Here is a 22,860-nt window from a genome sequence, read left to right as displayed (position 1 = left end):
AAAATTAGCTTTATATCTCTAGGATTCTAGGTTTTGTTTTTTTTTTTAATTCTCATTTTTTCATTCAGTGAAATTTAGTTTAGTTTCCAACTTCATAATTTTGGTTTCTAGCATTATCTATTTTCAATTCATTGCCTTTTCAATTTCTAATTTTAGCCATATGCTTGTTATTAGATTCCTCTTTTTGTAAAGAACAACCTATTTTTCTTCTATCATTGTGACATCCCATGGAATCTCACTGAAGATGAGAAACAGTTTTAGAGGTCTCAATCTTCTCTTTTAACCTTCAAAAAGGTAGTGTCCTATTGACCTCTTTACTATCACTATGGAATATACCAGAGTTCTCAACTTACTGATTCGATTCTCTGTCCAAAAGAACAGAACTTTTTTTCAGAAGTGTGATATGCATAAAGAATTCATAATCCCTATTTTGATCTAATTTTCTTTTAATGTTTGAGTTCTAGCTTTTCTGTTTATAGTCCATTTCTGACGTTTGAACAAATCTGTCTAGTCCTATCTCTACATGACCTGGTATCAACTCATGCTATCAGGGGACTTTCTCACTTTGGCTCTTGGTAGATACACTACCCTAGGCAGGTGCTGGTCCTTGATGGGCATCATACTGTTATAGCAAGAATGTTTCACAAATGGCATCTGATATGGTCTAAATAAGACTGAGCTTTACTATAGCCTAATTAAAATTAATTAATAAATACTCATTGCTTAGAAGTAATTATCCATTGACCTAAAGCCAATAAGACTCTTTTTTTTTCTAATATTAATATACAATTGTTTGGAGGGGAGGGGGAACAACTTGAAATAAATCAGAGTACACTTTCACATTCATCGCGCTTCTCATATACTCCAAATTTGTACTTAATGCCTTCCTCCTCCTGAACATCAGAAAGAACACACAGGAGAAGTTTTTATTTCTCCAAATCAATTTCTGGGAAAAAAGTGTCACTTTCAAATTCCTGCACAATCCTTGTCACAAATAGTCTAAGGTGGTCTGGCTTCTTCAGGGCTTCCTCATAAACAGAACTGCCTCCCACTATCCAAACCATGTCCACTTTGTTTGCTAATTCTGGTTGCTCAAAAACTTTTAAGGCATCACCCAGACTTTTGGCAAGAAAATGAGCTTCTTGTGGAGGTTCCTTGAGGTCTCTAACTGGACACTCAATCAATTCCGTCCTTTAAAGATCGATTCTTCTCGGGAATAGAGAACCATATCTTCCTACCCATAATCACCAAATTCTGTTTACCTTCTACCGAGGAGGATGTGGTCATTCTTTGGAAATACTTGAATTCATTTCTGAACAAGGGCCACAGCAGGTCCCCGTTCTTGCTGATGCCCCTGTTCTGGGACACAGCGAGGATGCAGTTTAGCAGATAAACCTTGACAGCAGTTACACACAGCTCTGAGCTGGCACACCACCCCGGGATTCCCCATGCCCTGCTCAGCTTGGTGGGGAAATTGTCTTCTTGGACTCTAGGCTTTTAGAAAACAATCAAAGCATTGGGTCCTAGATAGCTGAGCAGTTTGATTGGAAACTTCATGCATTAAAAACAATTCTGATACTTTGGAGAGCAGTAAGTAAGAAAGAATGTAAACCTTAGTTAGGAAAAAAAAAACCTGGTAAATAGAATTAAAAAAAAATTTAGTCATGTATCAAGCACTTACTACGATTAAATAGTCTCTGAAATGAAGCAGATATTTCTATCTATAGCACACAGGTCTAACTGAAGACCGCAGAAATGTGAGGCTTCCCCACCCCCATAGGCTACTTCCTCTTTTTACTGTTTTCATTTAGAAAAAACAGAGAGCTCTCTTGCTGCCACACAATGCCAAGTGCTATTTGAAGGGGTTTTCTAGGCATCCTTACTATCTGGAAGTGTGCATGCCATTATTATCGTCTGAAGAGTCAGGGAGCACATTAGGTTGAGCTCTTGCAGAAGCAGGCCCCGACTCCAGAATTTGAATGTGTATGACTTATAAAGACAGGGCTTCCAGGAGAAATCAATAAGGGAGTGGGGGGGGGGATGAAGGAGAGGGAATGGGAAGAAGCCAAGTGAAGGGGTGATTTCAGAAGTCCCACACTCAGCCTGGCATGGGAGCTCTAAAACAAAGGAATACCCCTCAAAGTTAGCTCTGCCTTGAAGCAAAGGAGCTGGGCTTTGGTACCTCACATCAGCCTGTCTTCGGCTATAAGCTACAGAGTGTGTTGTGGGATGAAACATAAAATTCCTAAGTACTTCCAGCTCACTCCAGTGCCTTAGGATAATCTGCAGGGCGGGGGAGGGGGTGGTAATGTGCAGTTGCTAGTTGTTAGCATAAAAATATGAAAAAGCTGGGTATGGGCTCATAGAGTCTGGGTGGGGCATCAGTGTGCTACTGAGAGTTTCCTGTTAACTTCCTCTGTAGAGCCCACAACACATTCAGTCCCTAACTTCCGTTAAAAGTTCCAAATTTCTAGGGGCTAGCATTAAAGTGTGAATGCCACTGAACTCCGACCTGAGTTTGAATCCTAATTCCACAAAAGAAATTGGAGAAATCATTATTACTGGCTTGACTGTCACCATATCCATAAAATGGGATAATTATTCCTCCATCATAAAGTTTATTCACTTATTCAAGCAATCATTTATTCAATTAATATGAAGCACCTACTCCATGCCAGGCACTTTTCAAGCATTATTCTGAGAAAGAGACGGTGGGGATAAGAGCTCTGTAACATGTAAAGCTCCAGGCAACTTTTTTTACTTGCAGGGGTTATTTTCATAGCTACCCAGAGCAAGTAAAATTACCTAAAACCACAGCAAAGAGATAAAAGGGAAAACTTTTTGGCACTCAACTGGTGAAAAAAAGAAACCATGCCTCCACTCATTTCCATGAAGGGCTTCAGGTAAAATCCTCACTCATTCTGGACAGTTCCCCAAAGGGAAGCCTGCTGTCTTCTGGCAGGCTCAGGATTTCTGGGAATGATCTTGCTCAGAGAATTTACAAACTGCATTCTCAGGAATTTCTAGTCCTGCCTCTGTCACAGTTCATCCTCTTTCACATCTCTTAATTTTTCCTGGCCTCAGTTTTCTTACCTGTAAAACGAAGGGTTCTGCCACTAACTGGTGATGGCACAGTAAGCAGGTCATTTGTATATGGGAGCCCTCTCTGCTAGATTTCTAGGGTGGGGAGTCAGTACTCATGCTCAGGCTTGATAGACTGAGATGGGCACAGGCCCCAGGACTCCACTGAAGATTAGAAGTTTTAACTCCAGTCAGATCCAACCCCCCACCCCATCTCCCCCAACACCTCCTTTTTTAAAACTCTTTCATGGTACCCCTTTACTACTTCAATTGTGAAGGCTAAGCAATTTAGTATGCGAATGCTCTAACCTGGCTGCACGGGGTCATATAAGAAGTGCCAGATGTTTGCAACTGGCCTAGGATCTCTGTAAACCATGACACTGAAGACTGAGACTTGCACTATATTGATGGCTCAGATTCAGATATGGTATTGTTGGCTGTGGTGTGCTTCTCTAAAACAGTGAATATCTCTAGGTAAAATTCCAAATACAAAAAACAAACCAAAAACACATCTTCCTTTTAGTTGTCTGATAATTGCATTCCTGGAAAATTCAGTGTCTACTATGGTCCTATCACCGGCCTGACCCCCTGACCTCATAAAATCTCAAGTTGAAGCTTCTGCTTGTCCATCCTACCTTGTAGGAGCTAAACTTCTAGAATCTTCTAACTGTCAATCTTACCCTTTAGAAACTAACAAACTGCTGGAACAGAAAAAGCAACATTTGAGGAAGATGCCTGCCCAGATGATTCAGAAGGTGCCTAGATGATTCAGAAATTGTGGCAGTTACCTCAACCTCATTGTAATGTTAAAATCCCCTAGTGACTATCCCAAACGTTAATAAAAGGAGCCTGTTTTCCCTTATTCAGGGAGATGCAGCTGTGGAAATGATTCCCCATGATCTCCCTGTCTGTACAAATAAAGTTGACCTTGAGGCAACTCCATTTTGTGTAGTCTATGTCTATAACTCATCAAGGAGTGGGCCCACTTTGGTTGGGTAACAGTCCTGGCATACTAAATAGTTAATACATAGTCAAGAAATAAAATAATTGAAAATAAAACACATTTTTACATGTGATTGTGAAGACCAGATTATAAACAGGTTTCCATACATTTAGAGAGAGAGAGAGATTATGTGGGGGTGGGGTGGGGTGGGCGGGGGAAGCTGGGGCCCCTGGCCCTCAGCCCCTATATACCTATAGTGACCACATCATTGAAACAACTAAAAATAGCCCTGTTAATTACCAAAATTTTTAGAGAGGCATATTGCGTCTATTGAATGAGAACCATTTTTCTAGAGAGTAGGGAGCTGCTGATACAATGATGGGGGAAAGAAACAACAATCCGGTGCCTGCTCTTTCTCAGAAAGCAGAAGCGTGCAGATAGACGAAACTAAGGACGGGAAACGTCCCCCTTTTCTAACCTAGAACATGGCTTTCCGCCCAGAGACTGGTGACAAGCCACCACGGGCTCGGGTTTTGATTGGGCAGTTGAGAAACAAAAATAGCGGGTTAAAAGGAGGGAAACCCCCAGTGCTTTCCGCGGTCCTGTCGATAACTTGGCGCTGAGACCCCCTACTTCGTGACCTTGGCTGTTTTTCGCGGAGCGCCGCCGCCTGCCTGAGCGAGTTCACGGTGAGTTCTCCCTCCGATGCCGCCCCCTCCGTTTCTCTCTAACCGCAGGCTCTCCCTGGCCCTGCGGCTCCTCGGTCCTTCTTCCGGGCCCAGTGTGGTCAGGCACCTGGGTTGGGCTCGCTCAGGCTCTGTCCAGATCCGCCAGGGAAGCAGCGGAGAGGCCGGGAAGTGGCGCGCTGCTGGAATACACGCCTTCGGCGCATTCTCGCTGGATAGTTCCCTGGGCAGCACTGGGCTGGACAGGACAAAATAGCGACGTCGTTGATGGGGTACGTGGGTGGGGTCGGTGGTGGTGCGCGCTGCTTTTCCGGGCAGCGCAGCCTCGACCTGAAGGTTCAGTTTCCCTGCGCACAGCGCGAAGGGGGAGGAGCAGGCCAGTCACAGAAGGTAAATACTTGAGGGTGGTGATCTGGCGAAAAGCAGGTGTCTGTGGGGTCTATGAGAACTGCCTCGGTAAGTAGGTTGGCGCTTCCGGTGGAGCCCTGAGCGTTGTGCCTTCGTCAGGGTGCCCTCCTTTCCATTTTCCTTTAGGACCCCATACTTCCCCACCAGGTTCTAGGGCTTGCGTCTGAATCCAGATTGTGTCACATTGTTCTGTGTAACATTTCTATGGCAGCTCGTTTGTTTTGGTAAAAGCTTTATTGAGATATAATTCACAAACCATGCAATTCATCTATTTAAAGTAATACAATTCAGTGGGTTTTAGTATATTCACAGATCTGTGCAAACGCCACCTCAATTTTAGAACATTTTCATTATCCGAAAAGAAACCCTGTACTCATTAGCGGTCATTTCCTGTTTCTCCTCAACACCCCAGGCCTAAGGAACCACTCATCTTTCTGTCCCTACAGATTTGCCTGTTCTTGACATTTCATATTAATGGAATCATACAACTTTGGTCTTCTGTGATTGGCTTCTACTACCTAATATGATGTTTTCAAAGATCATCCATATTATAGCAAGTACCTGTACTTTATTCTTTTTTACTGCTGATTAATACTCTATTGTATTGATATACCACATTTTGTTTACCCATTCATTAATTAAGGGGCATTTGGGTTTGTTTCCACTTTTTGGCTATTAAGAATAATATTGTTACCAACATTCATGTACAAGTTTTCAGATTGGACAGAAGTTTTCAATTCTCTTGGGTATATACCTAGGAGTGGAGTTGCTGGGTCATATGGCAACTCTATGTTTAACCTTTTGAGGAACTGACAGTTTCCCAAAGCTGCTGCACCATTTCACATTCCCCACCAGCACTATATGAGAATCCCAATTTTTCTACCTCCTCACCAACACTTGGAATTATCTATTTTTTTATAGTCATCCCAGTGGATGTGAAATGGTATCTCATTATGGCTTTAATTTGCATTTCCCTAATGATGACTGAAGATGCACTATTTTTTAAATTGCAAAATAATTTTTAGAAAGGATTTACATGCTGTAGTTTTGAGAACTTGAACTGTCTACCTCATATGCCCAAAGTCATAGAGCCTAGACCCAAACCAAATCTCTCTATGGCAAATGCTTGAACTCCATCCTCTCTTTTCTAAAACGGAATCTGGGATAAAACCCTTCAAGAAAATTCCTTTTGATATCTCTGTTAGAAAGGGAACGCTGAGCAAGATGAACCTCTGCATGGACTAAATGGTTCATTTCTTATTTGTTATTAGAAACCCAAATGTGCAAAGAACTTTTTGGTCTCTTCATTTTTACTTTGTAAAAAATAAGTGTTTCCAGAGTGCCCGGGTGGCTTAGTCAGTTAAGTGTCTGACTCCTGATTTTGGCTCAGGTCATGATCTCAGGGTTTTGAGATCGAGCCCCCAGCCAGGTTCTGCGCTGGGTGTGGAGTCTGCTTAAGATTCTCTCTCAACTTCTCCCTCTGCTCCTCCTCCCCCTTCTCTCTCTAAAAGAAAAAAAAAGTGTTTCCTTGAGATCCTCACACTGGATCTTGGATGAAGTAGTGACACTTTCTTGGTATGCAATGATTTTTTAAAAAGATTTATTCACCTATTATTTGAGAGAGAGAGAATGAATGGTAGGGAGGGCAGAGGGAGAGGGAGAGAGAGAGTCCCAAGCAGATTCCACACTGAGTGCAGGGCTCAAACCCATGACCCGAGACCACGACCTGAGCTGAAATACTCAATCAACTGCACCACTTAGGTGCTCCGGCATGCAGTGATTTTGTGCTTTTCTTCATGTAAGTGCCATTTGGGCTTCTCCTTCCCACTGCCACCAGGACAGGGAATGCAGAAAAACAAAAGTTCAAACTTTGTTTAAATGCATAATTATCAAAATATTTTGAGTACACGTTTTTTTCTCTGGATATTTATCCATTTTACACTACTTACCAATCTTACTTTAGATATTACCAGAACTTAATTTCTCTCTCTTTTTTTTTTCAGTTAAAAATTCAGATTGAGTTGTCTTAAAAGTCACAAACCTATACCCACTCACCCACGTGGGAACACAGTGGTTGTGGAGGTGGAGACAAGAAGAACCAGAATCAGAGTTCAAATATGCCAGAAACTCTGGCCTCTAAATTCTTATGTAAGTCAGAGAGTAACTGACCAACAGCTGTGAGACACTGGGGACTTGAGCTTTCACTGTAAACTTTGGCACAGATCACTTCTCTGAAGACTGGATCCAACAAGCATTAATGAATACAAGAATGTGCTATGGTAGCATGGTGAATTCCAGACAAACCCAAGAATTCCATACAGCTGGGGAAAGAGGCCCAACTCCCGAGATGGTCTTAGAAGCGGAACTGATAGATCTCAGGGAAAGTGATGAAATAGTTGACCTCACCTGTGAATCCCTAGAACCTACAGTGATTGACCTAACTAGCCATGACTCTGTTGTGATTACTGAAGAAAGGAGGTGGCCAGAGGGAAATACAAGGTCACTCCAAGGCCAAATTGGCAGCTCTGTAGTGAGCAGGGATAGGGAGGAGTTGATGAGAAACAGAGATGTGTATGTGACCAACAGTACCTGCCATAATGCCCTGGAAGAAGAAGCTCTAAGTTGCACACTACCTGGTTATCCAGTGTCGAATTTGTATGGATGGGTACTCTGAGATTGAACTGAGCAGGCGACACATTTACTCTACAGAATGTGGCCACATCTTCTGTAGTCGGTGCCTCTGCCCTTCCCTTAAATATAATAAAAATTGCCCAGTTTGTTTGAAAAAACTCAACTGCCATCAGTACCACCACATTTATATATGAGGTGTGCTGTGTCATTCAGGACAGACAGAACGCTTGGCATGGAAACATGTCCTTGTGAAGAAACATGGGCTGTTGGCACCTAACACACTGTACTCAAAAAGGCTGTTTTAAAAATTGTTCGCTGGAGTATATAACAAACTCTTTCATTTCTCACACACTATGAGACTGCTTTTTGATTCCTTTAGTTTCATGCTTCAGGGCTGGACTTTGGTTGTCCTCAAAGCAATTCTTCCTTTTTCCCTCATAGTAATCAATTTTTAATTGATCACACAGGGGCATTTTGGATCATGTAAACAAGGGCAACATCCTAGAGATAGTGGAGCAAGTGGATGGAAGGAACCCTGGGAGACTGACAACTTTGCAAGTCAGAACCACCATACAAATTTGGACTTTTACTTGAGAGATAAATAAACATTGTTTTTGTTTAAGCAACATATACAAGGTCTTATTTAGAGCAATGGAATCTTTACTTTAATTAAGGGACCAGACAGGGCGCTGTCTCTGGGTTTCTGTGGATTTCCTGATTCCACTGGAGTGGAAGGAAGTCAGTCCTTTCTGACCACATCTCCAACCAGCAGGGTTCAGTTGGGTATATGGGCAGGCACCATGTCCCCTGGGACTCCTACTGGCCTTTGAGGCTAGTCTGAGGAGTTGCCTAGGCACTTGGGAATCTAGAGTTGTGGTTCTGTGCTCTCCGACCTGCCGGGCCAGAGAGGAGATGCCATCACCCTGGTTTTACAGGTGTGCCTGCCTCCACCACAGCGGTCAGCTAATCAACAAGCTGGCATGCTTCTCTGTGAAGCATCACCATCCCAGATGCTCCAACGTCACAGGCTTTGAGAAGACCTCCTCACCACCCATGCTCCACCTCTTTCTTCTTTTGCAGAGGATCATATAGCACTCACAATTCAGCCTGCATTTTAAAATTAGAGAGGATGTGATTTCTACAGTCCTCTCTCCTTTTCCCTCAGAATGAAATGGGCAGTAAAGTTTGTGCCTTACTTTCTGTGGCTATAGCAGCAATGCTCTCCGACATGGAGGCTCAGTTGTGCCAGTGGAACTGTGCCCATCCCTGTGTCATATCTGTCTACACACTGCCTTCTCTGAAATGTCCCCACACTCCAGGCTTCAGTTGCTTGACTTGGCACAGGATATGCAAGATAAATGTGGTAGGAGGCGCCTTGGTGGCTCAGTAACTTGAGTGGCTGCCTTAGGCTCAGTTCATGATCCCAGAGACCTGGGATGGAGCCCTGGACTGGGCTCCCTGTGCAGCCCGGAGCCTGCTTCTGCCCCTCCCCCCTGCTCATGTGCTCTCTCTCTCTGTGTCTTAAATAAAGAAAATCTTAAAAAGGGGCGCCTGGATGGTGCAGTCATTAAGTGTCTGCCTTCGGCTCAGGGCGTGATCCTGGCGTTCTGGGATCGAGCCCCACATCAGGCTTCTCCACTGGGAGCCTGCTTCTTCCTCTTCCACTCCCCCTGCTTGTGTTCCCTCTCTCACTGGCTGTCTCTCTCTGTTAAATAAATAAAATCTTAAAAAAAAAAAAAAGAAAAGAAAATCTTAAAAAAAAGATAAATGTGGTAAACTTCCTTCTGTGGGTTCCTTTTTATATTCTAAAATGAAAAAGGAAGAGAAAGAACAGGAAAATGAAAAAAAAAAGATTGAAACAACTTCTAAATGTTATCTTCCTACATTTCAGTAGATCATCTTATGCATCCCACTTTGGAGACTATTAATTGCTCTGTGACATAGCACAGTGTATCAGAAAACTGGTTAATGATTCAAACATCTGAGGTGCCTATTAAATACAGATTCTGCTTTTACACATATTGTCTATGTGATCAGGATAAAGAGCAGACTCTCTCCAGTTTGTCAGCAGCCCTCAACCCTCCCTATTGTGTTTTACCTAGCCCACTACACATTTCCCTGACTTGCAAAGCTCACGTAGACATTTGAGTTTTTGACTCTGCTTTAGAGGAAAAGAAAATAGAGGGGATTCTGACTTTTTCAAAAAACCAAGATAAATTTTGTAGACAGGAAAATGAACCGATTTTAAGTGTATAATTGGATGCGTTTGGGCAAATATATATAGTCATAATGACCAACACCCCAATCAAAATGTAGAACAATTCCATCATTCTAGAAAGTGCCCTTATGCCCTCTCCTGGTCAACTACTCCCCCCATAAGCAACCACTGTTCCGATTACTATCACCATACATATGCTTGGGAACACTGAATTTTATTACTTCATTGTCTAGCCCAGCTCATCAGGGAGGAAAATTTGATAGGGATTTGGAGTATAAGCACTAAGCAGGGATCAAATGTTTTAGTGGCAGCATAACTAATATTACCTGTTTTAAGAATTGAAGCAAGAAAAAAATCAATGAGAGAAAGATAAATACCATATGATTTCACTCATATGTGGAATTTAAGGGACAAAACAGATGAACATACGGGGGGAAAAGAGGCAAACCAGGAAACAGATTCTTAACTACAGAGAACTATAGAGTGTTACTGGAGGGGAGGGCAGGAGGATGGGCTTAATGGGTGATGGGTTAAGGAGGGCCCTTGTAGTGATAAGCACTGGGTGTTGTATATAAGTGATGAATCACTAAATTCTACACCTGAAACTAATATGTTAACTAACTTGAATTTAAATAAGACCTTGATGAAAGTAAAATAAAATGATACTTTAAAACAAAATGAAACAAAAACAAAACAAAAGCCTTTTATGTGGACAGTCAGGGGTACAATAACTATTAATAAATATTAATTGAATGCAAAAAAAAGAGAATTGAAGCAAGAAAGTGTCATTAATAATGACACCTGCCATTTATGAAGTAATAGCTACATTCCAGGCACAGTACTAGGCACTTCACACGTCCCAGGCAGTCAAGGTATGCACTTAGGCAAGAACAGGAACCCAACAAGTTGTAAACGCAGAAGTTGAAGTGAGCTCCCACAGAGCATATTGACATGAATAATGTGGCTGACTATTGTACATGGCTGTGGGAGGAAGTGAGAAGTAAAGAAAAGATTAAGGCCACATCGTGAATAGAGCATTGTGTGCTGTGTTATGGAGTTTCGAGTTTATTCTACAGGTGCTAAGGAGCCTGTAAAGGCTCTGGAGGAGAGCCTCCAGAGAAAGATTCTTAAGGGTTCAGCATGATCTCAATGAAGGTCAAAGACGCTGTTCAAAAATTGGGAAAAAATATGGAGAAGGTGGGGCGCCTGGGTGGCTCAATCAGTTAAGCGTCTGCCTTTGGTTCAGGTCATGATCCCAGGGTCCTGGGATAGAGCCCTGGCATGGAGCCCCACATCAAGCCCCCTCTCTGCCTCTGCCCCTCCCCCTCTGCACCTCTCCCTCTGCTCATGCTCTCTCGTTTTCTCTCTTAAATAAATAAAATCTTAAAAAATAAATGGAGGTGGAATTAAGAAGGGAAAATCCTGATATCGATTTTCCTCTCAAAATAGAATGAAATTTATGAATTGTATAAGAAAAAGGAGGAAGTACCCTTGGTCTGAGGACTTTGGTAGTCCACTGGTACTCTCCTGCCCTTGGATGTCTAACAGTTTCATTTTAGTACAGCCAGCAGAGCTGTGCAAGCCTTTTGAGCTGTGGCAGCTCCTAGGAGATGGTGTTTGTTCTAAGATGGCAATGATAGGACTCCCAGGAGACAGCTATGAAGTCTGGATTTAGCTTTGGGTATCTTTTTGGAAAAGAAGCAGCTCATTTGATGAGAGTGGATATGGGATTAGGAGAGGTGGACATTCAAATTTATTCACTTGAGGCCTGATCTAGTTTTAACCTAAGTTAGCCCCACAGGGAGATAATCTGGCAACGTACATTTATCATTTCCTGATGTTCGCTGAGGTTACAGAAGAGAATGAAAGCCAAATATCTTGAGCTGTGATATATATGGATTTCATCACCCACAGATTGAAACTGAACTATTCAAGAAAGGGGTTAAGAGAGACAGAGTAGAGAAGTCCGACCCAAGTTTCATCAAGGACTGGTCTTTTCTATTGTCTGGTCCACACTGAATTCATCCCTACTGTAAATATTAAGTACACCTTCCAGGAAAAATTAATTACTTTCTAAGAACCTAAAATTGTTACAAAGGATTAAACTTTTAGGTCTTTCTTTAGCTACAACAATTAGGTCCCACTGATTTGATACTAAAATCTGTGTACTTGGATGACTGTCTCAGGGAGTGTTAATAGAGTAAAATAGGTTTCAATGACATCATTAGCTCCATGTCTGTCTGTAAAATGGTAGCTTCCCTGCAGCAAGAGGAGGGAGCAGCGGCAGCCGGCACCTGCACAAACGCACGTGAACTCCAAGTATTTCTTACCTACTGGCCTCCTTGGGCTTTCCTGACAGCCTCATGGATACTTAGAACCACCAAAGGTCTCAGGGAGGCACAGGCCTTTGTCTGTAGGCCCTGCTATCCTAGTGCCCTACCCAGTACTCCCTGGCTGGGTTGGGATCTGAGGCTAGTAGGCAAGGTTGGACCCTACTGGGTATTCATGGTTAGGGACAGCAGGCTATTCTAACAGACTTATTTACAAACAGCTTTAGACATTTGTTAATACACAGTATTTTAGAAGTAAAACATGAAGTTCTCTTCTTCTGTCTCCAGTTTCATAGTTCAGTTTCATGGTATTATGCAGGTGGGTTTCTGACTTTGAGACAATCTTTTTCTGCTTCACTATCCAGGGATTATTTGCAGACTGCTCTAACGTGGTAACTGCCACTGTATGGGAGACATTAATCAGGGTAGCATTTGATATGCACCCTTCCCTGACCTCCTTAGCTGTCAGCAGGCAAAAAGATCCTACAGGGTATATTCCCTTTTCCTGTGGAATAGTACATAGAAGGCATAGCCCCAGGTGTGGCTCTGCCAGTATCACCGACTCTCTAAAGGGAGGGCAGAGGGGCTGCGGGCTGGTGTGACATGATAGAGGCAGTAATTACTCATACCACTTGGCTTCCCTGCTGAGATAAGAGCCTTTAGAGAAATAACTTGTCCCTGCCTTTTCTCTCAACAAGCCCAAGCCACAGAGGCAACAGTTGTTCTTTTCTCCAACCAGAAGAGAAAAGGTGCAGTGCATTGCTAGGCATGGGCTATTCATTAATTCATGGCTAATTCATCTGTTCATTTATCTGGTATTTATTAAATTTTCATAGTGTGGTAGGTCTGTGTAGTTAAAAAGAGGTATAAGACAGTCCTTTTCTCCAAGAAGCTCACAGCTAGTGGAGAAGAGATGTGAAAAACAATTGTAATACAATGAAAGAAATAATGCAGTGTGATAAAAGCTATGATAGAAATATCTTCCAGGTCCTTGCTGAAGCATAAAAGAGGAAATAACTTGGACTTCTCAGTAACTTCCTTGGAGCCTAGAAGATGGAAAATTGAACTTTTAATTTATATTCAGCTCTGCTGGAGTTCTTGAAGATTAATACCTACTTATAACTCTTGTTATATTTCAAGACAGAAAGTTAATTTGAGGGAGAAGATTCGTCAATAATCTGCTATACCAATGTCAGCACAATGACAGTAGCTCTTACCCTCTACTGGGTGGTCACCATGTACCAAGTGATGCTAAGCCCTTTATACACATCATCTCTTTTAATTCTCACCACAATCCTATGAGGTAAGCATTACCATCTATATTTTGTATATGATAAGAATAAGGCTTGGAAAAAGAAAAGTAACTTTGATTTATGACTTTGTTTTTGTCCCCACCCCCCTACAAATTACATGGTAAAACCTGGTATCTGTAGCTTCTTAGATATCACTGTCCACTGCCTACCCCTAACTTTGGCTTTTTTTTTTTTTTAAGATTCTATTTGTTTATTTGAGAAAGATAGCGAGAGAGAGCATGAGTGGGAGCGGGAACAGGAACAGGGTTGGAGAAGAGGGAGAGGGAGAAGCACGCTCCCCACTAAGCAGGGAGCCTGATGTGGGGCTCGATCCCAGGACCCTGGGATCATGACCTGAGCTGAAGGCAGATGTTCAACCAACTGAGCCACCCAGACACCCCCCAACTTTGTTTTTAAATAGTGAAAGTGCCCCTTTGTGAAATTTGGCATCTCATGCCATATAGATTTTGGCATCACAACCTTTAGAGGTAGAAGGGGGTCTTAGGAAGTCACATCTTATAGGAGGAACTGATTCCCAGAGGAGTTAAACATTTTAGCCAACATTATTCAGTGCTCTGGGTTCTTCAAGTGGGAGAGAAGGCTTCTGTCTTCTAGGCCAATATTCTTGCCCCAGGGCTAGAGGCTCAAGGATCATCTTTACTGAATGATGTTAAATATTCCAGCCAAGGGGCACCTGGGTGGCTCAGTCGGTTAAGCATCTATCTTCAGTTTAGGTCATGATCTCAGGGTCCTGGGATCAAGCCCTGCATCAGGCTCCTTGCTCAGCGGGGAGCCTGCCTCTCTTTCTCCTTCTGCCCCTCTCTCCCTCTCATGCTCTCTCTCAAATAAATAAAATTTTTAAAAAAAATTTCAGCGAACAACAAAAATGTTGAAACAAAATTATTATTATTTTTTTTTACTTAGGAACTAGTTCCTAGCTGAATTTCTTAGCCATTTATTTGATAAGGAGTTTTATCCAACGAATGCCATGTACTGTCAAGGTGAGCAAGACACAGTACTACCCAGCAATTGTCCATAATTTAGTGAAGGGGCAGACATGAAATCAAACAAAATAATTATGTACAGGTATGCACAAAGATCTAGGGTGCTATAGAAATGTGTAAAGCACTAATTCTCAACTGGGAGTGAGTCCCACCCCCATACACCTAGCAGACATTTGGCAATATCTGGAGACAATTTGACTGTCATAACTAGGGAGGTGCTCCTGGCATCTGGTGAGCAGAGGCCAGAGATGCTGCTAAACATCCTAAAATTCACAGGACAGCCCCTACAACAAAAACTTAGCCAGCTCAAAATGTCAACAGGGCTGAAGGTGAGAAACTCTAGTACAGAGCCAGCAAAATATTTTCTACAATGGATTGGGGGGGGGATTAAAACTTGGTAAGGCTGGTTATGGAAGAGTTTACTAAAGAGATAATGATTGGGGTTGGGAGAGAGAGGATCTCCAGCAGAAAGGACAACGTTTGCAAAGCCACAGACCCTGGCGTTTTTGGGCAATCCCAAACACCAGAGGAATAGCTGTGGGCATTAAGACTGGACAGTGAGGCATTCAGTAGGAGATAGACATTCAATAGAATCTATTGAGTTAGAAGAATTACTGTAAGAAAATCTGCCTCCATGATGGCTCTTTATAAGTTGGTCACTCAGAAGCACAGTCTCGGTACATATCTCTGTGAATTAAAACTGCTCAAGTAAAAATGAAGCTTTTCTCATCTTGCTTCCTTAGGGCTAGTGTTTTCCAGGCATTTGTTACTGTCTCAGAAATAGAGTCGGGGCTGTTTCAATGGAATGTGAGCTCTCAGATTGGAACAGCTCTCTATTAAAGCCACTTAGGTGGTATCTCAGTGCTGGGATCACAAGCAGAGATGATGTGGTTATTTCTCCTGCATTAGGCTTACAAGCAGATGATGTTTATTTCCTCTTTTATAGAGAAGCCCAATTCAGAATTGGGGATATGTCAATCTCAAAATTAGACTGCCACCTTAAATCTAAATGAGTTGCCTTCCCTCTCCCCCACAAAAAAAAAGGGTGGGTGGGTAGGCCATTCCAATCAGGGCTTCTCTTTCTCTTAAGCTAATGGTGATCAAAGCAACTGACAAACTGCCACGGAATCTGGCAGACCTCACTCTGGCCTTGCTGTATTTCCCCAGCTCCTGAGCTTTTCTTCCGTCTGTCATGCTCTGAGCCCATTCTTAGCAAACCACCAGGTCCGGGACACCTGGTGTGCAGCCACCCTGGGCTTGTTGTGCTCTGATCCAAGTGCCTGCATCTGCCCCCTGGTGGCCTGATGACAGAGCTTCATGGAGGTGAGTGACACTTCTCTAACTCAGCTCACTTTCTAGGCATAGGGTGGAAAACTGGAGCAAAGGAGGGGGTATGGATTTTAGAGCATGAAAGGAAATTCAGGGAAATATTTAATTTGTGACAGCTTATAGCTGCTATACTCTCTTTGGGTATTGGAATAACTGAGAATTTATTTATTTTAGAGATTTATTTATTTATTTTAGAGAGGGGGTGACAGGAAGGGACAGAGGGAGAGGGAGAGAGAACAGAGGCAGACGTGAGGCTCAGTCCCACGACCCCAAGATCATGACCTCAGTGGAAATCAAGAGCTGGCTGCTTAACTGACTGAGTCTCCCAGGTGTCCCTGGAATAACTGAGAACTTGATAAGACAGATTGGTAGGTAAGTAGTGATGCCCACCATAAACTTTTGAGAAAAATTAAACTAAATGCTATACAAAAATTTATTAACTAATCACCTTATTTCTTATATTTTAAAGATTGTCTTATTTCAGTATGCATGGATCTGTTTCATCCTTTTTGAATTTTAAGTCTATTATAGTTAACATACTGTGTTATATTAGTTTCAGGCGTATAATATAGTGATTCAACAATTCTATATATTACTCAGTGCTCATCAAGGTAAGTGTACCCTTAATTCCCCATCACCTATTTCACCCATCCTAATCACTTTATTTTAGGTTGAAAAAATTTATTATATATAACTTGGTTTGCCAGTTATACTATCACATTTGATATTTTATATTTACAATAGAACTGATACTCACAGGAATTAAACATTATTTTTTGTCTTCCAGCGAGTTATTTTTATCATTAGCTGCATCTTACAAAATTGACTGAAGAACTAATCACTTTTTTTTTTTACTACAGTGAAGTCTGGGGTTATTTATGCCTGTTAGAATTCTGAAAAGTTATAAATGGAATTAGCATTCACCAAGACATAATTTAAAAAATTTTTTAATTCCAGTATAATTAACATACAGTGTTTTATTAGTTTCAGGTGTACAATATAGTGACATGACAATTCTAAACATTACTCAGTGCTTATTACAGTAAGTGTATTCTCAATCTCCTTTGCCTGTTGCACCGATGCCCTCACCCACCACCTCTGCAGTAACCACCAATTTGTTCTCTATAGTTAAGAGTCTGTTTTTTGGTTGTGTCTTTTCTCTGTTCATTTGTTTTGTTTCTTAAATTCCACATATGGGTGAAATCATATGGTACTTTTCTTTCTCTGACTAGCTAATTTTGCTTAGCATTATATCCTCTAGAGCCATCCATGTTGCTGCAAATGGCAAGATTTCATTCTTTTTTATGGCTAAGCAATATTCCATTGTGTACATGTACCACCCTTCTTTATCCATTCATCTATCGATGGATGCTTGGGTTGCTTCCATAATTTGGCTATTGTAAATAATGCTGCAATAAACACAGGTGTGCATGTATCCCTTCAAATTAGTGTTTTTGAATTCTTTGGGTAAGTGCCCAGTAGTAGAATAACTGGCTCATATGGTAGTTCTATGTCTAATTTTTTGAGGAACCTCTATACTGTTTTCCACAGTGGCTGTACCAGTTTGCATTCCCACCAACAGTGCACAAGGGCTCCTTTTCCTCCACATCCTCACCAACACTTGTTATTCCTTGTGTTTTTTATTTTAACCATTCTGACAGGTATGAGGTGGTATCTCACTGGGGTTTTGGGTTGCATTTCCCTGATGATTAATGATGTTGAACATCTTTTCATGTGTCTGTTGGCCATCTGTATATCTTCTTTGGAGAAATGTCTGTTCATGTCTTCTGCCCATTTTTAATTGGATTATTTGTTTTTGTTATAAAAACTATAGGAGTTGTGTAAGTTCTTATATTTTGGATATTAACCCTTTATCGGACATGTCATTTGCAAATATCTTTTCCCATTCAGTAGGTTGTTTTTAGTTTTGTTGAGGAGTTAAACATTTTAAATTGAATTCCTTTAAGATCTCTTCAGAGCTAAAACAAAGGAAGTTATATTTGTCCAAACTAAGTGTTTTATTGATAGACAAAAGAAAATGTATATTTACAAAAAGAAAGCTGAAAAATACTCACTAAAATTCATGAACAAGAAATTTTGACAGATGAGTCCTTATGTTCTGATTTATCATCATTTTCATCAGTTTCCACTTCTTGTAAGGTTTAATTAAACATATATTAATCATTAAGATAAGGTTTTCATTTCCTCAGTTATGGAACCTTTAGATTTGCTCTTACTCTTCTCTGTCCTTAGTTGATGAAACAGAGTTATACGTATTTTGTTTATAATTTCTAGAGGGAAAAATAGACACTACTATCTATTACTACTATGTCTTATTATTATTGTCTATTCCTAGTACACTGTTATTAAATAAGGTGAAGTTAGTAAAAGTAGACACTTTTCCATAATGGTAAAAAAAATTGTTTCTGTAACAGTGAGCTTTCCATTATTTGAAATGTTCAGGCAGTGGCCAGGAAGGAGTGAATTAAATGACTTATGATCCCTTTTAACTCTGAGAAGCTCAGATTAAGTGAACAAGTTCATAATCTTTCTTATAAGAGTGAAAGTGACAGGGCACGCGAAGCATGACTGTATCTTCCTCTTGTGTTTGAGCTAGATGTACCACATAATTTGTCTTCTATAGATGAATTGTATTTCTCTGCTCTTAGGTTTAATTCTTCAGAAATCTGCCCATCAGAGTTTTTAAAAATTACTTTGAAGAAATAAAAGCTTTTTGAAAAGTAACAAATGCCCTTTAAAAAAACAACAAATCCCTTTAAATATTTTACTAACCATGATTTCAAAAACTTTTCAGGAAAAAAAAAACCCTGGGAAAAATTAAGCATTTTTTCTTCAAGTTTCCAATGACTTCATTGCTCTACTCCTTCCTTGCTTTTTTTCTGCTTTGTGAGAATATACAAGGTGAGTGGAAGGAGATGGATGTGTTTTCTTAGAAGGTGATTGCTGCCAGCCAGGTGCTTTCTAAGGATGAATTCCTAGCCTGGACTTGAATTTCTCTCCTTCTGCCTTCAGGTTTGACTTTCCCTAAGGACCTGGAGCTGGCAGTGGGTGTGATTTCCTAAGATTTCCAGATAGAGAAATTTCAGAATCTCCTTTGTTTTCCAATTTTCAGAATCTCCTATTTTTCCCCTCTAGAGTAGTGGGAAATTGTTCAAGCAATTTTGTCTCACAAGTTTGATCCATTTATTTTTTTTAAAGATTTATTTATTTATTTGAGAGAGAGAGACCAGGAAGGGGAGGAGGGGCAGAGGAAAAGGAAGAAGGGGAAGGAGACTCCCTGAGCAGGGAGCCTGATGTGGGACTCGATCCCAGAACCCTGGAATCATGACCTGAGCAGAAGGTAGATGCTTAACGAACTGATCCACCCAGGCGCCCCACAAGCTTGATCCATTTAATAAATTCAATTGCAGAAAACATTGATTGGCCCTCTGCTGACTCAATGATTGGGAAAATGGGCTTTGGGGTCAGATAATCAGTTCAAATCCAGGCTCTACCACTTAATTACCATGTGACCTGGCCAAGTTATTTAGCCTCTCTAAGCTTCAATTTCCTTAAAAATGGCAGAATCATACCTGTCTCATAAGGCTGTTATGAGGATTAAATGAAATAATGTACATAAAACATTTTGTACAGTAAACAGTCAGTAAATATTAGTTAATATGATTAAACTAATACCTTGTTTTATAGAAGAGGTTATATTCTTGAAAGAGTAATTGGCAAAACCTCAATTGGCAAGATGGATTAACAAACAAATAACAAAAAATCATATAATGTCAACAATAACATTAAATATATTTTTTCATATACAAAGTATATGAGTCAGTGGTTTTTCACAATCACGAAGCTCTACAACCATCACCATTATCTAATTCTAGAGTATTTTCATCACCACAAAAAGAAATTCCATACCTATTAGCAATCACTCATTTCCCTCTTGCCCCAGCCCTGGAAACCACTAGTCTAATTTAAATGTATTTTATTCTATTTTTTTAAAAGATTTTATTTATTTATTCGACAGAGATAGAGACAGCCAGCGAGAGAGGGAACACAAGCAGGGGGAGTGGGAGAGGAAGAAGCAGGCTCATAGTGGAAGAGCCTGATGTGGGGCTTGATCCCATAACACCGGGATCATACCCTGAGCCGAAGGCAGACGCTTAACCGCTGTGCCACCCAGGCGCCCCTAAATGTATTTTAAAAAACATATTGAATAAAATTCCTAAATGGCATCCATTTCCAAAAGATACTGCATTCACTAGGACTAACAACTGGCTTTGGTAGGCAACCTTTCTCTTAAAGTGCCAATTGGCCAGGTTCTCCAAGTTTTATCTTAATCAGAATGCATCTAATTTTAGATGCATTCCCAACAGACTGATTGGCTTAAAATGCAATATTTTCTTGTATTTGCATATTCCCTGAGAGGCATATTTTTCTCAGTTTGGTCTTCTAAGCACATATTGAGAGGATGGAGAATAGATTTTTTTCTCTTTTTTTCCCATAGAATTGCCCACTCAGCCTAGTGCAAAAAATGGAAGAATCTTAAAAAAAAAAAAAACTTTTGGGGGTTATCTATTGGTTAATGGAACTTAAATGAATCATTGACATATAAAAGGATGATAAATCAAAAATTTTCACTGTATAACAGAACCATGGGAGATAAAACTAGAAATAGGAATTTGTAACATGTAGAGAATTCTGAAATCTAGGGCCTTTTTAATAATAATAAAAAAACCCCACACAACTTATTTTGGTAGGCTATGGAAAGCAAAAGAAGATTTTTGAGACAGAGAAGGGTTAGCAATTATTATTTCCACTATTATTAACTAGACTTTGTAACTGACTAGGTGATGGGAAAGGAAGAAGTGAACACCCAAAGATAAATCATATTTCAAAACTGGGATATTGGTGGTGCAATACATAGAAATAGGGAAGTCAAAAGAAGGAACCGACTTAGGGAGAAAGATGAATTATGCTTCAGGCTTATTGAGTTTCAAGGACTCAGTCATGAGATCAAAGATGTGGGCTTAGAGATACAGATTAGGGAGTCACCTCTATAGAGGTTGTACACAAAGTTGGGAATGAATGGCTCACTTGGGAAGAAAAGTATAGAGCTAGAAGAGAGCTGAAGATAGACCATGGTGATACACTTAAGAAAATGAGAAGAGGAAGAGAAACCAACCAAGGCATAGGAGTCGTCAGAGACAGAACTAGAACAGTATCATACCACAAGAGTCAAAGGAGAGAGACTCATAAGCAAGGAGAATGAAGATTGAGAGTAAGTCATTAAATGAGTATTTAGCAACTCCATGGCAAGATTTCAGAAAACAGTTTTTATAGTATGCTGAGGTAGAGGGTCTGTTACAAGAGCAGAGATTCAGACAAGTTATCTTGGTAACCACTTACCATGAGCATAAACATCCATTCCTCCAACTCATTTGTTGAGCCCCTACTATGACAAGGAATTGTGCTAGGCATCAGAATCCAAGAGTTAAAACAGTGCTGTGATTAATGTAATAGAGCCACTCTTCGCATTTGTTTCTCTCTATAATTCTTGTCTTTACCAATTAACTGACTCCATCCTACATCTGTATTTCTTCTAACTTCTATTTAAAATAAAGCTCCTAGATTCTGTTTCCTTTAAAATTCTTCATGCCATGTCTTTTCATGTTCCAAATTCTACCTCATAGCTATCTACATGATTTGATTCAACTGTCAATTCCTGATTCTTTTTCCAAAGTTAAATTTGAAAGAGGTTCTAGTTTGCCCAGATCATCTTTTTTTTTTATAATAGTATTTTTTTAAAATTATATTATGTTAGTCACCATACAGTAATTCCCTGGTTTTTGATGTAAAGTTCCATGATTCATTAGTTGCGTATAACACCAGTGCAGGGGCGCCTGGGTGGTGCAGTCGTTAAGTGTCTGCCTTTGGCTCAGGGTGTGATCCCAGCATTCTGGGATCGAGCCCCACATCAGGCTCCACCACTGGGAGCCTGCTTCTTCCTCTCCCACTCCCCCTGCTTGTGTTCCCTCTCTTGCTGGCTGTCTCTGTCAAATAAATAAATAAAATGTTAAAAAAAAACCACCCAGTGCACCATGCAATACGTGCCCTCCTTACTACCCATCACCAGTCTATCCCATTCCCCCACCCCCTCCCCTCTGAAGTCTTCAGTTTGTTTCTCATAGTCCATAGTCTCTCATGTTTCATTCCCCCTTCTGATTACCCCCCTTTTCTTTATCCCTTTCTTCCCCTACCGATCATCCTAGTTCTTATGTTCCATAGATGAGAGAAATCATATGATAATTGTCTTTCTCTGCTTGACTTATTTCACTTAGCATTATCTCCTCCAGTGCCGTCCATGTTGCAGCAAGTGTTGAGAAATCGTTCTTTCTGATAGCTGAGTAATATTCCATTGTATATATCAACCACACCTTCTTAATCCAGTCATCTGTTGAAGGGCATCTTGGCTCCTTCCATGATTTAGCTATTGTGGACAATGCTGCTATGAACATTGGGTTGCATATGGCTCTTCTCTTCACTATGTCTGTAACTTTGGGGTAAATACCCAGTAGTGCAATGGCTGAATCACAGGGTAGCTCAATTTTTTTTTTTTTGGCTTTGCCTCTTTTATTCTGTTCCAAAAGCCAGAGATATAGAAGCAAGAACTATTGTTTATCTTTCCATCTAGTAACTCACACCATTCTCCTCTGGTTTGAACACACTGTTCTTTCTAGAAAGGTCACTATTTTCAGTGTTACAAATATGCTTTTTTTTTTTTGCTTGTCCTAATTTTTGTATTCTTTTTTTTTCATTATATTATGTTAATCACCATATAGTACATCCCCAGATTCCGATGTAAAGTTTGATGCTTCATTAGTTGCGTATAACACCCAGTGCACCATGCAATATGTGCCCTCCTT

At 40.7% G+C, this 22,860-nt stretch overlaps 1 protein-coding gene, 1 long non-coding RNA gene and 1 pseudogene across 4 annotated transcripts in view; 2 read left to right on the top strand and 1 right to left on the bottom strand.

Annotated features, from left to right (window-relative positions):
• Positions 1-389: 389 nt before the first annotated feature.
• On the bottom strand, positions 390-3,147 carry LOC100466711 (annotated as a pseudogene).
• Positions 3,148-4,478: 1,331 nt separating this feature from the next.
• LOC105238424 lies at positions 4,479-8,377 on the top strand. 3 transcript variants are annotated; one of them, XR_857150.3, is made up of 3 exons: positions 4,479-4,713; positions 5,565-5,675; positions 7,122-8,377. It is a non-coding gene; the product is annotated as an uncharacterized LOC105238424 (long non-coding RNA). The 3 variants fall into 3 exon arrangements; XR_002143061.2 differs by lacking the exon at positions 4,479-4,713 and adding an exon at positions 4,720-4,982; XR_002143063.2 differs by lacking the exon at positions 5,565-5,675 and having other exon boundaries at positions 4,482-4,713.
• Positions 8,378-11,265: 2,888 nt separating this feature from the next.
• Positions 11,266-22,860, top strand: part of TRIM69 (tripartite motif containing 69) — a 59,654-nt gene continuing 48,059 nt past the window's right edge. Inside the window, exons 1-2 of the mRNA XM_034661033.1 lie at positions 11,266-13,600; positions 15,761-15,916. Of these exons, the coding sequence (XP_034516924.1) occupies positions 15,911-15,916 (6 nt within the window). The 5' untranslated portion in view covers positions 11,266-13,600; positions 15,761-15,910. The remainder of the gene's footprint in view (positions 13,601-15,760; positions 15,917-22,860) is intronic.

This window comes from Ailuropoda melanoleuca, chromosome 5, assembly GCF_002007445.2.
Source record: "Ailuropoda melanoleuca isolate Jingjing chromosome 5, ASM200744v2, whole genome shotgun sequence".
Taxonomy (NCBI): Eukaryota; Metazoa; Chordata; class Mammalia; order Carnivora; family Ursidae; genus Ailuropoda; species Ailuropoda melanoleuca.
The sequence above is the reverse complement of the archived record's forward strand: the minus strand, read 5'-3'. Positions and strand labels throughout refer to the sequence as shown.